A 17,534-nucleotide genomic window follows, 5' to 3' on the forward strand; every position below is an offset into this window, starting at 1 on the left:
ACACCGTATAAAAAGTAAACAACAACATTAACCAGGAAGAGTGTCCTAGGCTCGGTTATAATTGGAACAAGGACGTTAAGCTCCCAAAAAGAAAGAAAGAATTAACCAGGAAGAAGGGAATCCCAATATTGTGAAACATTTAACGGCCGCTTCTAACCAGGAAGACACAGTTCTAAATTTTCATGATAGAGCAGTGATATTATTCTCAGCAATGGAAAAATCTGTGATTCTGATGGTTCTGACATTGGTTGGGGTTTGTCAATGTTCCCTCAATTTTAAGTCGGTTCTACATAATGTGTTACCACAAGTAAAAAAAATTGTGGAAAAGAATGTAGATTTGAAAAACGTCAAATTGTCAGATCTGCATATTCCTGTCAAGGGTAAGGATCTGGAAGAGCTGAAGCCTGTCATCAGAAGTAAGTCATGCTGTTTTATATGTACAGAACTACAATCGTATTGGCACATATGTTTACACTAAATTTTTATCTTCCCATTAAACATGTTTGTTTGTAATTACTTGTTTTTAACTGTCATCTGGCACAATGCCTGTCATTTGTCTTTTTCCTTTTCAATCAATAGCCAATGCAAGTGTTAATATATCTAGCTATAGGGATATAGGGAAGTATATATGTACATCCCTGTTGACTATGCAGGCTTCGTGATATGAAACCTGACACAGCTTACAAAAAAAAATCACCTTGACCCATACCACAGACTTCAATATATAGCTATACATCCATGTCCATACATGTAGTAATGGTCACAGACTTCTTCTAATGAACCAACAGTCCTAGAATCATAACATTTTACTGGTAGGCGTGATTATTGTTGCCTGACAAATTTTGGAAAAATGAATTTACATTTATTCATAGTTTAGGTTACAGTGGTCAAATTATTTGGCTGGTAGGTTCATGGGAAAAATCTCTTCTAAATTATTAAAAATGATTATTAAACAATTAAAAAATAAGGAGATCTTTAATTATTCAAACCTTATCCATGATCAAGAGATGAATCCTCAAACAACCTCCTCTGATGTTTCACTGATAAGTACCAGGGATGAAGCCAGACAGGTTTGCAAAAAGAAATTACGTTGACTTATAATAAAGGTCTGACACAGTTGTCTAATTTGTTAAATAAAACATGCACTCAAACAAATATGGACCCCATTCCCAATTGGATTAATTTTATGATATGGCCAAATTCACAAAATATATAGTTTACTCCTTAAAATTTCCTCTCCAATGGCTTAGTTTTCTTCCAAAAATAAGATAAAAAGGCCCTTTCTCAAATAAGTGGAAAAAGGTCATGGAAATTCATAAAGATTGGTTGCTGTGATAATATTTCAAATCCTACTAAAAGAAATGACCTATTCATAACTTAGTGTTGTTTGAAGTCTTCTACTACAAGTCCATCAGTTGTAGACAAATGATGTTTACCTGGCAGTGTCAATTTGATTTAGACCAATACTGAAAATGTCAGTGATATACCTACCAACTTTCCTGATTCAGTCTGGAGTTTCCCATTTTCACTTCCCATTCATGCCTCCTGATCGTATGGATCAAAATTGGAGTAATCTCCCACTTTCAGAGATTCCACTAGGTAGGTTATAAGCAGCCTTGCTATGTTTGTCAAATTGGTAAGGCTGACCACCTGGCCACATTATCAAGGTCTAGCTGGGTGAGTACACAGCCTAATTATCTAATTAGTATTACCTAATTCAGGTTAATCTTAATTAGCAAACATAATATCATAGACTTTTTGCATTTTGATATGTTTTGTTACCAATACTTGTACCCCATTTTTTTGTTATTGGTATTTCCTGAAAAAAAATTGATGGATCTATCTTAAATTTCGTACATAGGTTTCCCTTTGTCATTAGTTGTGCCCATTTTATTTTGGGACTGATCAGAAAAACAAAATGGCCGACAGGTGGCCATCTTGGATTTTGACTTTGAAAGTTTGTTTCCTTATTTCTTGAGAAGAACTGAATGGATCTCTCCCAAATTCCATACATAGGTTTCCCTTTGTCACTAGTTGTGCCCATTCTATTTTGGAAGCGAGCAGGAAAACAAAATGGCCAACAAGTGGCCATCTTGTTTTTTTGTTTTTGAAGTTTTTTGTTGCTACTTCTTGAGAAATGCTGCATAGATGTTTCTCTAATTTCCTCTTTATCCATAGTCATGCCTGTTCAAGTTTCGAACTTGTCAGAAAAACAAAATGACCTACAGGCAGCCATCTTGGATTTCGCTTAGTAAAGATTGTTATCCCTATTTCTTAAGAAGTACTGATTTGATCTCTCTCAAATTTCAAACATTATCGTCGATCTCTTCTTGTGCCAATTTGATTTTGGGGCTGATCAGAAAAGACAAAATGGCTTCCAGGCAGCCATCTTGGATTTGGCAGGTATAGATTATCATCGCTATTTTTGTTTTAAGAAATGTTAGAAATTCTTATCTTTGAGAGAAAAAACAGAGAAGTGAAGGAAAAAGATCCAACTTTCAAAGAGCAAATAAAGATCAAACAATGGTGGGAGCCAAGATCCTTCTGGGATCTCTTATGGTTTTTGAATATTTTCTGTTATCTAATTTTTCAAAAAAGAGAAACAGATAAAAAGCAAAGGGGTCATTACCAATGTTTATGTCAGTGTATTGTATTCCAATTAGATACATTGTATTCCTCTTAGATACATTATATTCCCCTTAGACACATTGTATTTCCCATAGATACATTATATTCCCCACAGATACTTTGTGTTTCCCTTAGATACATTGTATTTCCATTAGACACATTGTATTTCCCATAGATACATTGTATTCCCCTTAGATACATTGTATTCCCCTTAGACACATTGTATTCCACTTAGATACATTGTATTCACCTTAGATACATTGTATTCCCCTTAGACACATTGTATTCCACTTAGATACATTGTATTTCCCTTAGACACATTGTATTCCCCATAGATACATTGTATTCCCCTTAGATACATTGTATTTCCCTTAGACACATTGTATTCCACTTAGACACATTGTATTCCCCTTAGATACGTTGTATTCCCCTAAGACACATTGTATTCCCCTTAGACACATTGTATTCCCCTTAGACACATTGTATTCCCTTTAGATACATTGTATTCCCATTAGACACATTGTATTTCCCTTAGATACATTGTATTCGACTTAGACACATTGTATTCCCCTTAGATACATTGTATTCCCCTTAGACACATTGTATTCCCCTTAGACACATTGTATTCCCCTTAGACACATTGTATTCCCTTTAGATACATTGTATTCCCATTAGACACATTGTATTTCCCTTAGATACATTGTATTCGACTTAGACACATTGTATTCCCCTTAGATACATTGTATTCCCCTTAGACACATTGTATTCCCCTTAGACACATTGTATTCTACTTAGATACATTGTATTCCCCATAGATACATTGTATTCCCCTTAGATACATTGTATTCCCCTTAGATACATTGTATTCCCTTAGACACATTATATTCCCCTTAGATACATTATATTCCCCTTAGATACATTGTATTCCTTTAGATGCATTATATTCCCCAGAGATACATTGTATTCCACTTAGATACATTATATTCCCCTTAGATACATCGTATTCCCCATAGACACATTGTATTTCCCTAAGACACATTGTATTCCACTTAGACACATTGTATTCCACTTAGATACATTGTATTCCCCATAGATACATTGTATTCCCCTAAGACACATTGTATTCCACTTAGACACATTGTATTCCACTTAGATACATTGTATTTCCCTTAGACACATTGTATTTCCCATAGATACATTGTATTCCCCTTAGATACATTGTATTCCCCTTAGATATATGTATTCCCTATAGATACATTGTATTCCCCTTAGATACATTGTATTCCCCCTTAGATACATTTAAACCCCCCATAGATAAACTGTATTCCATAGATATACTGTATTCCCCTTAGATACATTGTATTTCCCTTAGATACATTGTATTCCCCTTAGATACATTGTATTCCCCTTAGAAACATTGTATTTCCCTTAGATACATTGTATTTCCCTTAGATACATTTAACCCCCCATAGATACACTGTATTCCCCTTAGATACATTGTATTTCCCTTAGATACATTGTATTCCCCTTAGATACATGCAAAATTCCATGTTTAATGAATCCAATAAACAACAGCTTAGGGAGAATTTTTCAAGTTTTAGAGGAGAACCTTACTAAAACAATGACCCGGTAATGTTATTTTTGCAGTTTGAATATTGCCCTAATGATTTGTTACTGCATCTTTCATTATTGTATTTTTGCAATTTATTGTAACAATAAACCTGATGTTATATTAAAAAATCCATACATTTAGCTGAGGGAAATGTTTTAAACAAATCAAATTCACAGACTTCTAATTAGTCCCCTATCAATGAAATCAGGGAGACTTAAAATTTTCCTCCCCATCCTTCAGTCCCTGTATATGTGACAACTTTTGTCAGCACCATTACTACTTCATATGAGGGATTTCATCAAACTTCACTCACTGATAATTAGGCACCCCTACCTTTATACGTTTAATCAGGGAATCAAACACTGGACATTTAGGTGAATGGCGAGTTTGTCACCAATGTGCCACCCAGTAACATTATATTAAAAACATTAAAGAAATATTGACAGAAATCTAATTAAGACAGATATTATCCATGATGTACATACAACTGTATTTAGCTAGCAATATGCCCACCCAAATTTCTTTTCTGTCAAGGAATAATACAAACAAATTATATTTCTTGCTTTTCAAAGGCTTTTTGCATGAAAAAAATTATATATATATATCTTAAGAAGACTGTAAGTACCAATCACAACAGGCTGCGGAGTGGTTGTTACTAGGATTGATTTCTACCGGTTTCGCCCTCCCGGGCTTCTTCAGATCCTGACTGGTACTTACAGTCTGATTTTCCCTTTTGCCCAATCACCCTGCATACCTATGGATATCCAGCTCGGGATCGGAGGAACCTACAAACCACCCAACTAGAACACACGGTGTTGGCTCTATTACCTATACTCATATATGTTAAGCAGTAATCAAATTTACGTTATTGTATGACAGCCTGAATTACTATCAAGGAACTTAAAAGTATTCACATACATCCCTTCGTCAGTGCTTTAGCTGATTATTTCCTTTAGCAATCTTGATCTGTAACCCTGGTAAAATACTAGTCACAATATACCACTTGGCTAGAGAGAACTTCTCTTTAGCTCAATTGGTTGAGCGTCAGACTAGTACACCAGGGATCCCGGGTTCGATTCCTAGCGGAGGCATTAAGATGAAAAATGACCTCTGTTACATTGGCACCCATGTAGGGACCCGGGAATAGTACTTAGCCATGCCCCACCAGCATCGCTGTAACCCCTGGAAACTCGAGGACGAGTTATTTCCTGGAGGGGGAGTATGTAACCCTGGTAAAATACTAGCTGCAATATACCACTTGGCTAGAGAGAACTTCTCTTTAGCTCGATTGGTTGAGCGTCAGACTAGTACACCAGGGGTCCCGGATTCGATTCCTAGTGGAGGCATTAAGATGAAAAATGACCTCTGTTACAGATTAAACTTCATTATAAAAGGCCATTTAAGGTTAAGCTTTCAAGGTTCAAGGTTGTTCAGTAAAGGCCAAGGCAGTTGTATCTGTTATGAGGAAATCCTTGCCACTGTGTGTCAAGCAGCTTAATTCCTTAAGGAATCTATTTCAGCATTTTCACACCAGTATTTAAGATGATTTTATTATCTTGGGTTTCAAAGTCAAAAGTCAAACTCTTGATTTTAGGATTAAATTTAACTCTAGTACTTTCAGAAAATGTTTGTCAACATTCTGGTGTGTTCATTTCTAGTGGGATCTTGATGAACTTTCAAATTTGCAAATTTTTGGAGGACTGTAATAATTTGATTTAGTTTTAGTTTCACAGTTTTTGGTCAAGGTTAAAGCAGCTATCACTTATATTCGTCTCGCATATGTTTTGTCAGCCATTAGTCATCTCTGTGCTAGCTGTGCAAAATCACATTTTAAAGCTTCAAGTGGTGTATGGAATTCAGCTCAAACTTGTCTAAAAGGATCATGAGACACTCTGGACATGTGTTGCTAATTTTCTGGGTTAGTCTCAAATTCAGTATGGCCATCATGGCCTTTTCTTGCAAAATATATTTTGACCATTTTCTCCATTTCATTAAGCTGAAATTAAGTGGTTGTTACCTTTACTGCTGAAAGACTCTAAATTGTTTTAGCCGTTTGATAATTGTTCACACCATCTTTGATTGAGCATCATTTGGCCTGAAACCTAATTAGAAGAGGGCAAACATACCGCCATGTAATTCAAATAAATGAAGTTGATTCAATCTCTGGGGACATTGGGGAAAGGCTGCAAACGAGGAAATTCTTAAATTATGTTTAAAATGAAACTCTCCCTTAATGCCTTAGCATATTTCAACCAAGTTTACACTGAAACATCATTGAGAGAGTGGAACCAAAATTAAAATGTAGAGGATTTGAGCCTTTGGAAGGTGGAGAGCCAAAAGAGGAATTCAGCTAAAGGTGTGCTTTTAAACATAATTCCTCCTTAACACCTGCATGGGTATCAACCCATGGTCAAAAACACTCAGGAGGACAAGTTGATATTTATAGATATAACGTTAGTTGGTTAGGTCCTCATGGATGGGGCCCAAAAGGGGAAATTCTTGCTTTGAAATTCTATTACTTTTTCACGCGTGAATGGATTTCAACCGAATTGGATCTTAAACATCACTAGGGTAGGGCAAACACAATCTATGTAACTAAAGCTTGTAAATTGGAGAATTTAGCTTTAAAATTCTTCTCTCATATGTCTGGACAAATTATAACCAAATTTGTCCTGAATCATCATTTGGGATAGCAATCATTTAACAATGGTTGTTGGATTGTTCACATTTATTATGTTTTTCCATTTGATATTTTATGAAGAGTACCTACATGTATATATTGGTCAGATGACAGTTAAGGCCCAGTGGGTCTCTTGTGTTGTTTGTGCTGACTTGTTCTCATCAATTTCCTTTGATTTTACATGCACTACGAAAAGAAATCCAGAAGGGTTTGCCAGCAGATCTCCAACATCTTGACTCCAATCTTCAAGATAGTGTCTCTGATCTCCAGGGTAGTACAAAAGAAATAAGAAAGCAGTTACAGACAGTTCTCAAAGGTAAAATTGATTACTTCCTGTCCTAGCAGATAAAATATGTAACAGCTCTTCATCACAGTAAATAAGTAATAACACTTCCTCAAAGGTAAAATATGTAACAGCCCTTCATCACAGTCAATAAGTAATAACACTTCCTCAAAGGTTAAATATGTAACAGCCCTTCATCACAGTAAATAAGTAATAACACTTCCTCAAAGGTAAAGTCAGTTACAGCCCTTCATCACAGTCAATAAGTAATAACACTTCCTCAAAGGTAAAGTCAGTTACAGCCCTTCATCACAGTAAATAAGTAATAACACTTCCTCAAAGGTTAAATATGTAACAGCCCTTCATCACAGTAAATAAGTAATAACACTTCCTCAAAGGTTAAATATGTAACAGCCCTTCATCACAGTAAATAAGTAATAACACTTCCTCAAAGGTAAAGTCAGTTACAGCTCTTCATCACAGTAAATAAGTAATAACACTTCCTCAAAGGTAAAATATGTAACAGCCCTTCATCACAGTAAATAAGTAATAACACTTCCTCAAAGGGTAAAGTAATAACACTTCCTCCTTAACATCACAGTAAATCAGTAATAACACAGTAACCCTTCATCACAGTAAATAAGTAATAACACTTCCTCAAAGGTAAAATATGTAACAGCCCTTCATCACAGTAAATAAGTAATAACACTTCCTCAAAGGTAAAGTCAGTTACAGCCCTTCATCACAGTCAATAAGTAATAACACTTCCTCAAAGGTAAAGTCAGTTACAGCCCTTCATCACAGTAAATAAGTAATAACACTTCCTCAAAGGTTAAATATGTAACAGCCCTTCATCACAGTAAATAAGTAATAACACTTCCTCAAAGGTAAAATATGTAACAGCCCTTCATCACAGTAAATAAGTAATAACACTTCCTCAAAGGTAAATATGTAACAGCCCTTCATCACAGTCAATAAGTAATAACACTTCCTCTACCATAAAATGTGAAGTAAGTTACAACCTGACTTGAAATGTAAAATAATTTACAGCCTGTTGCAGACCTAGGATGAAAACAAAGGAAAGGAAAAAGATTCCTAATTTCTCTATGTGCTTCATTTCTAAATAATATTTATCTATATTTTTTTTTTCTGAGGAAAAAGTTCATTATAATATTTGCAGGTCTGGAGGGAGAAGTGTTGAAGAATCTGAAATTGAAGGGACTGGGAGGATGTGTTTGTTCCAGTCATGCATGTTCCTGTTGTGAACATCTGAAAATAGATGAATTCAAGCTTGATAGCACAGGTAAATATAATAAACAACAGGTCTCTGTTTGATTCTCTCAGAAATTTCCTTCAAACATACGAATGGGATGTTTTTATATACTTATCAAAAATTAATGGTGCCCATCCACTTGTTATAAACTTTTATTTGTCTGGAGATCTCCACCCCGTTTTCTACTGATTTCTTTCAAACTTGCTAGACTTGATAACCATGACTTGAAGTTGTGTTTTCCTGAATGTCAGTCAGATTTGAATGTATTTGGAAAAGTGACTGCCCCTTCTTGTGTTCATCTTGTCCAGTGATCTCCTCTTTCAGTTTTCAAACAATTTTTTTTCATACTTGGAATGCTTTATCACGATGACATTGAATTGTGTTTTCCTATACTACAGTTTGATTTAGCAATTTTGAAGGAGTTATTGTTCATTGTTATTTATTGGAGATCTAATTCCTCAGTTTACCATTAATGACATTGTGATTTTACAATTTTAAAAAGAGTTATTGCCCTTTTGGATTTGTTGTAACATTTTTATCAGGTCAAAATATCACCTCCTTCATTTTGTCGAAGATTTTTTTTTTCAATTTTCCATTTACCTGTTTAAAACAAAACATGCTTTAATTCATAAATTAAACATATAGCACTGTTTTCCTGCTAAATATTTTGACTCATAACCATTTTCATGTGTTTCTTTGGTATAGGACAGGTGTGTATTGTTCTGCTCCATGGTTACTTGCTGACTTTGTTTCCACAGTGTTTTTCTTTTCAATTTTTTATTATTTTTATTTTTATATTTCTACAGTTTAGAATAAATTGTGTATGTTTAAAAAGAATATGTAATTACAAGTAATATATGGACTTTTTTTTTTGTTAATATCAGATATAAAGATTTCAGAAATGTGGACATTTTTGTTTTTATCCATCACATGAAGCTTTTAAGGCCATAAAAAAGCTAGGCTATGCCAGGAAGTCAAAGTTCAACATCAGCTATTTTTGTTTCTATAATGACAAAAACAGACATTGTAGTATAACAGAAAACAAATAAAGCATTTGAACAAACAAAAAAGGAAATATTTACTGTTGCTATCAATGTTTATATCTCTTTTTAAATTGTAGTTTGTGTGGGTGTTGCCTATCTTCCAAAAGACATTGGTGTTGATTTCACTCTGACAGTCGATGGAAAGACATTTATCAACGAGACAATCTCAGGTTTGTTGCAGTAAGGCCTCATTTAGGGAGCTGAATTTAAGATTTTATTAGGTCATTTGACTGGAAGGTTCAAGATGACAGCCATCGTGCTTTGTGTACCGTTGTGCTCCGTGCGTCTTGTTGTAAACCTTTTTCATTTAACCCCAACTCCTCTTTCATACCTGGATAGATTTCAACCCAATTTTGTCTGACGTAGCATTGGATGAGGGTAATCATTTCTTACATTCAGAATTTTTATTTGACCCCTAGGGGTCAAGGAACAGGGCCCCAAATGGGGAGGTACTGAAATAAGACCCTACTTCTCCTTTCTTTCTTGATGGATTGCAACAAGCTTTGGCCTGATTCATCAGTTAGGGTAGGCAATTATTTCTGAATTTCAGGAATTTCATTGAACCCCTAGGGACTTTTGGGCGAGGTCCGGAAAGGGAAAATAAGAAAATAAGACAGCATTTTGCTTCAAAATTTTACTCCTTTTTAGTGCTTGAATGGATTTCAACCAAATTAGGTCAGAAACATCAATGAGAGTGGGAAATCATTTCTTAACTTCTGTTTATTTATTCAAACCAGAGACTTTGGGGCAGGGTCCCAAAAGAAAAAATTAGACAATATTTTATATATGATGTTATGAATATATGGCACATATAACATGTTATACATAATCAGGAATAAGTTGTTAGCTATATCTTTAATGTATAAGCTAGTTATATTATTAATAAAGACAAAAGTACATATATCCTAGGATTTTCCAAAAAAGCGTTCAAATGTAAATGGATTTACAAATGTATTTCCCTCAATAATATACATAACAACTATTATGATTCTCTTGCGTTTTGTTTTGAAAGGGAGGTTTCACTTGGGTTTTGAACTTAAGCTTATGTGATATACTTTCAATATAATCTGGAAGAGAATTCCATTCTTTTGCGCCTGTAAAGTAGAATGTTGTAGATTCTTTACCTTGCACTGATAGGAGACTGAAAATATATGCTGAGGATCGAGTATTTTGTAGACATAGATTCTTGTTAAACTAACTAACTAATGTCTAATATGTTTATACGCAAAAAATCATGGCATCTTATACTGTGCCTATTTTGAACATTGAAAATAAATCTTACTACTTTGTTTTGTGCTACCTGTAATTTATGTTTTAGTTTTTTTGACAACCCTTCATACCAACCAGCACACGCATAGTCGAAATGACATAGAATCAATGCCGAGCAAAAAGTTTTTCTCGACCTATACGATAGACATTGCTCATTTCTGTAGAGAAATTTAAGTCACTGATTTACTTTTTTAACAATTGAATCTACTATTTCTTCACTTGATAGCAAATCGTTAACGTCCATACCAAAATATTTTATACACTTCTTAACTTCATTGTCATGATTATTGCACAATATTTCAAAATTCATATTTGATCCAATTTTCTTTTAGGGCCAAAAATAATACTTTCTTTTTACTTAAATGTAGAGAAATCTTGTTATCCACTAACCATTCTTGACAGGACTCTTAACACCGAAGACATTTTTTGCGATATTACTGCTGGGTTTAGATGGGAAAAAGTATATAGCAGAATTTTCTGCATACAACATCAACATGCAGTTAGAATCAATGCTGACTTGCATATCATTGACATAGAACAGAAGAGGAGACATTATTGATAGTGGACAATCATTCCCCCTAGGGACCTGGGGGTGGGCGGGGCCAAAATTGAGTCAATATCAATTAATATGTTAAAATGTTTTAATGACTACTTCTCAATAACCAAAAGACCCCGGGTACTGATATTGGACACAACTTTCAAGGTCGCAGGGGTCAAATGTGTTGAAATGTTTACGCAACTTCTTCTCCATAACCAAAAGCCCAAGGGCCTTGATATTGGGCCTGTAGCTTGCTTTTTTCAACAAGCAGTACATCCAGAGTAATGGCAATTGTGTAGTGTATGTATAAAGAATATGATTTCAAGTTTGCAGAAAATGTCTTTATAAACCAACCAATGTTTGCTATGTAAACTGTAGTGTAGTTTAGCAATTTATTTTAGGCCTATTGTGCCTCTTTCATATATAAGTCTTTATAGTCAGATGACAGTTAAGGCCTGTGGGCCTCTTGTTTTATCTGAATGCTGTTGAGGAGTTTGACAAACCTTTTCTGTCAACTCAGAAGAATCAATGTTGATTCATAGAACTGAGAAAAAATATCAAGATAAGTGTCATCAGAGGTATATGGTCTAAACATTCCTGTTTTTTTTACTTTCAGCGGCAAACCCACCTCCAGTCTGTGTTGGTATTCCTACTCTAGCGAAATATGCCAGTGTTTGCATTAGGTTCACTGACCTCCATGTTGACAGAGACAACAAAAAGTTCTCTGGCTGTTTATCATTTGAAGCAAAACTGGAGTCTGTCAAAGTAGTTGATGAAGAAATTGGATGTTTCAACATGCCAATACCAGCAGCTGACTACAGCACCCAGTTGGAGGGCAACACCACCAAGAATAGCACTCAGGTTAGCAAAGAAGATAAACTGAAGATGTTGTCTCGTCTTGGTCTGATGGGGAAAACCTACAGCAAAGGACGTCTTATCAACAACAACTTGCTTCATAATTGAACTGTACAAAATTTTATGGTACGAGTTAAAGACTTGGTGTAAAATCAGATATTTTCATCGGGCTCAGTTTTCACGGTAAAATGTACATGTAACTATTTTGTGGACTCTAAAATCAGATATTTTCCTGGGGTTCAATTTTCGTAATTTAAAAAATCACTATCTCATAGACGCTTGCTTTCATCATAGATGTAGCTCAATAAATTTACTTTAAAAAGTTCGTGGACGTATGAAAATATTGATTAAGAGTACCCACAAAATCGACAAAAATAAACCCCCATGAAAATTTATGATTTTATGGTAAATCATCAACTTACAGTGCCCATCTTTAACTTACCGGTAAGCCCATGTACTTAAAAAGGGATTTCAATAAAATCACTCTGGCAGCCATCTTAAAAATGTTTTGGAAACATACACTACAGATCTGTTGAAATGATCAGGATAAGTGTGAAGTTTCTACATGGTCATCTGTTACCAGTCAGTGATATAATTGGCATGTTGTCTAATACAGATGACTGTGTAGTCTTCTGTATCAGACAAATAGCTAATGTTAAGAGTACTAGCACTTATGTACAAATACTAAAGAACAAAGTCCTGGCTATGTTTGAAGACTATAAAACACACTTTAAGTAAAGATGAAAGTTCTATAAAATTTTAGGTCTCTGGGGAAAAAAGACACACATACCAAGACCTCCGCTTCCTACTGCACCACCCCTTACACCAGAATTTGGGTCTTGCCAACTTACTGACAGATATGAAACAATTGTCACAGAAGAACAGGACAAGAAGCTAAAACAAAATCACTTCGTAGCACCATGAAAACATGTGGATACCCTGATTGGGCAATCCAGAGATTTAGGAAAGCAGAGAAACTAAGAGACAAGAATACTAACGAAAAGAACAGAAATGACCAGACCTAAGTGAAAACATTCTCAATCCCAGATTAATAAATAGGTTAGAGATCGTTTTACACAGCAGATCACAATAGGGATGGGGGAGGTGCTGAAATAAGATAACCACAAAAATATATCAGGTGTATATATTTAGAACATTTGGATTATTTCTATAGTAGCAGGATCTTAAAAATCTATTTTGAATTTTAACTCCATCAGGACTAAGTGTTAGTATTTTTCTTGTCACTTTGATATTTGAGATGGTTGTACCGTATTAGCCATTACTTGTACTGAATCCATGATTCCCATTATGAATAATAGTACAAAACCGTACAAATTGGTGAAATGTAAGACTTGTACTCCTGGATTTCAAGCACTTTCTATATAAATACATTGCTAGAATCACACTGTACCCAAAGTTATGATGTAGAATGTGACTAAAACATCCACTTAATTTGTATTTCCTCACATTCAGACTGTAAACTGTTTCCTTGACAACTAAAATCCACCTCCAGTAGTATTTCTGTATCGCTGTAACAGATTCCTGATAGATTTGTTTCCCCACTGTAACTTCTGAGGTCCTTTGGCCTCGTTTTCTATGTTTTCATCACACTGAGGAAAATCAATATGACCTTTGATATTAACAGTTGTATATATGTGTTACTAATATTTAAGCTTTGATCTGACTTATGTGTTAACTTCGTGACTATGAAATATGAACTTGTACATATTGAATATGTAATCTATCATTGGTTGACATTTAACATTTGGTATCTTCGATGACCTGTATTTTGACCTTTGTTATAATGCTTAATCTTTTCTTAGAGGTCCTTGTGGTCTAGTGGTAGTGGTAGTCACTAATGTGACTTCTGGCATGAATAATACATTCTATTTTTAGGTTGCCTATTCTGAAAATAAGATGAATAGTGTTGTCATCATGACATCAGCAGCACCCTACCTTATAAGATTTTGAAAAAAGAGTCTTGTGTTTAAAGTTTTAAAGCAAGTTTTTATTAATAGGCACTGGAATAAGGATATTTTGCTAATCATCGAATATATCTTAAACAAAGGTGGGGTCAACATCCGCCCCACATATGATAATCATGAACAGATATGGGTATCAGGAGCTTAAATACAAAAAAGTTAGTCTCAGAATTGATTTCTTATAAAATGGGAGCTCCTTGACTAACACCTTGTTGGGTGTTAAATTAGTTGTCGTGTAATTCCTTCTAGTGCATTATTATGAGGCAATTCCGATAAAATTACATCATTAAGGTGTGCACATTGTACCAACCAACATTTTGATACCACATATCACACTATTTCAGGAGAAATGTTATTTTATTTTGAAAAATGCAGCCAAAAATCATATAAAAAGCCATTACTTTTTAGAAAAAGTACTGTTTTGATCACTTCAATTTCCATACTTCCAAAACCAGTCAATTTTTCATACTTGCTTAAAAATTGGCCACAGATGATATCTTTCAAAAGGAGAATTCTTTGAAAAAATGAAAACTGGTTATGAGTTTTAGCTCTCCACCGAGTACTATTTGAAGGGCCTGTCAGTGTTTAGTCCCAGTTCATCACTTTTTTGGGATATATCTTATCAACAGACAACTGTCCAAATTTGTATGCAGGTTCCTCCACGGATGACTAATCCATGCATTCTGAAATTAAGTCTTGATATTGTGACTTGAGTTATGGCCCTTTGTTCACTATCTGTACCTTTGGCCTGGACAAGTCTCTATATCCTATTTATATTTTGTATAGGAGAACTGTTAGGGATGGCAGGGTGTCCTCAACAAAGTGAAAGCCCAGTATCTATCTAAATATCCCACATTATGTCTCTAGGGTTTTTATTTATTATCAAAGTTTTGCTTCAGTTTTCAGTCTTTTTTTATTTTACCTTATTATCTGAACATGTGATATGAAAAAAAAACTGGTATTTTTGTGTGCTTTATTTATGTAATATTTTATGAAGTTTGGGGTTGTAGATGTTAATGGGACCAGAAAAACTTTTGAATTGTAAAATTTAAATACTTAAAAATACATTGAAGTATCTGTTATCTGTATAGTTCTGAATATTGTTGTTTTAGTTCAATATTGATCCAAATTAATGCTGTTCTATCACGGGTATTTGGTTCTAATTTTATTACATTGTGTTGTCTCTATTCAGTTATTGTCTTATAGTCTAAATTCTGTCATCAGTATATCTCCAAGTCTATTTTGTTCACTCTGGTGTCAGTATCAATTGTCACTAATCAGTTATTGTGTGAGGTGAAGCTGGATGCTCATTGGTCCAAGGATTTCACTATTGACCAACCAGAAGCAGAGCTTTGTACCTAAAGGGTTGTTGAATATATACTGTATCATACTGTAAATTACTTAGATTTCCAAAAAACTTTTGTCTTCAGACATATTCACAAATACACAATTCCATTAAGGGTGAGCTAGAAATTAATTTAATAATTGATAAGCTATTGGAGACCTAGACTTTTCAAGACTTTGATATTAGTAACAAAATCAACATGGATGCCACCTAGAGTTACGTTCGTAAAATTTGAATTTATGATTTAATCTCCTCAGGTATTAAAACGAAAACAAGTCGCATGTGAAATTTAAATGATTTATAATACATGAATAAAATCAAGAAGAAATATGTGAAAAATTTTCAGAAATGATCCAGAATTTAAATCTTTTCCCATGTCACCTTTAGAATGATGTTGAAAATGAGTGCACAAGAGAACGCTTCCACAAAGGAAAGATCTAGGATGTGACAGCTATCACTTGGTCACAACAAAATATGTCAAACAATGAACGTAATGTTAAATCATTCACCTGAATCTGACTAGTGATAGCTCAGTCAGTTAGAACATTGACCTATGGAATCTCACATGAAGATGCAATGTGTATGATTTAACAGTTCCTACCCTTGGTACTTTGTGAAGCTGTCTGTGTTGACATGGTTGTGTCCATCGACAAGACACTTTACCAGGTTGTCAATGACTACTACAAAGAGACCCCACCTCAAAATAATATATATAGATATATATAATATATAAATATAATATAAACTTTATTTATTTTACAACAATTGCGAAACAAGTTATGTCAACTTATACTAATTACTCTTGTCGGCCCGTGACCCCTTACCTTTTCACGTCCATTCCAGGAATCAAACCCCGGTCGGCTAGGTGAAAGGCGAGTGTGTTACCACTGCCCTACCCAAACACCTCAAAATAACCCTGGCTGTTCCCAGGGTGATAAACCCAGGGAACACATTTTCTGAATAGTGACAACTCTTGTGTAATGGTCACGCTTGCAGTGTATATAATTTGCCAGGATATGGGTACATTTTGATAAAAGTTGTTGATTTGTTGAGTTCTCTATACCTTTAAATTTGAGCGTGTTTCAGTTTGTTGTAAAATACATTCATTTGCTTGTTTTGCATTTAATTATGAATTTTGTATCAATTTTGTTGTTTATCAGGTTTTATTGACAAGGGAAAATTATCTTTCTTGATCTATCATATGATTACATTTCAAACTTAAAGCAAAAAATACACACAATAAATTGCAAAAATGATAATTTGAAATATGATTTTTTAATGAATTAAATTACTTACTACAAACCTGACAAACTGTATATATATATAATATGATCGACTCTATGTATATTTTTGCTTCTTTTACAATATTTTCTTTCATTGTGTTTTTCAAGGTGAAATTATCATTTTCAGAAAATATGAGATTAAATTGAAACATGCTGTTTAAAAACAAAAGAGAATGTTGTTAAGGAAAAAAAGCAACATTTATTGCTTCCACAGATATTTTCAGATTTCAGAATTTATATTTTAATAAATAATTTTTTTCAAAAATTGTTTTTTGCTTTCATTTATCCTTTATAGAGAGTGTTGTAAATGTTGTCCGTGTTTGTTGTGGAGTTGGTAAAGATAGAAGGACATTGTAAATGATGTCCACGAGTCTGCCATGTCCTTATGTCCAATTTCTTGTAGGTATATATGATGGTCAGGGACAAAAAAATTCTTTTAAGGTAGATACATCATCTACTTATCTAAATGTAATTGAAGGACTTGACCTGATTAGAAATAAACCTGTTCAATAAATTCATTCTGGTGTAAGATTAAAACGAGACACCAAAAAGAGGAGGAGGGGACGGTATGTTCCCAACAGTGTCACTCCACTGTAAACCTATTTCGACGTATATGTACTTTTCACGAAATATCTTCCAGTAGATTTTACAACCATGTACTTGTGCCGCTGTTTACAATTCTCTCCGCTGCCTGGTAATTCCTCACATTTGATGAAAACGAGCTCCAAATTGTCCCTTGGTGC

General features: G+C 34.3%; 1 protein-coding gene across 1 annotated transcript; it reads left to right on the plus strand.

Annotated features, from left to right (window-relative positions):
- Positions 1-50: 50 nt before the first annotated feature.
- LOC132547250 (uncharacterized) lies at positions 51-16,805 on the plus strand. Its single transcript, XM_060211015.1, has 5 exons — positions 51-416; positions 7,117-7,236; positions 8,384-8,506; positions 9,597-9,689; positions 11,943-16,805. Exons 1-5 carry the CDS (start codon positions 212-214, stop codon positions 12,287-12,289), a joined length of 888 nt encoding a protein of 295 aa, XP_060066998.1. The 5' UTR covers positions 51-211; the 3' UTR covers positions 12,290-16,805.
- The last annotated feature ends 729 nt before the right edge of the window (positions 16,806-17,534 follow it).

Source organism: Ylistrum balloti, unplaced genomic scaffold (genome assembly GCF_031769215.1).
Source record: "Ylistrum balloti isolate Yb309-2 unplaced genomic scaffold, AGI_CSIRO_Ybal_v1 Utg369942, whole genome shotgun sequence".
Lineage (NCBI taxonomy): Eukaryota > Metazoa > Mollusca > Bivalvia > Pectinida > Pectinidae > Ylistrum > Ylistrum balloti.

Coding starts and splice junctions, on each gene's coding strand:
- LOC132547250 (XM_060211015.1), top strand. CDS start 212: ATGGAAAAATCTGTGATTCTGATGGTTCTGACATTGGTTGGGGTTTGT. Junction 7,237..8,383: donor GTTACAGACAGTTCTCAAAG/GTAAAATTGATT, acceptor TAATATTTGCAG/GTCTGGAGGGAGAAGTGTTG. Junction 9,690..11,942: donor TATCAACGAGACAATCTCAG/GTTTGTTGCAGT, acceptor TTTTACTTTCAG/CGGCAAACCCACCTCCAGTC.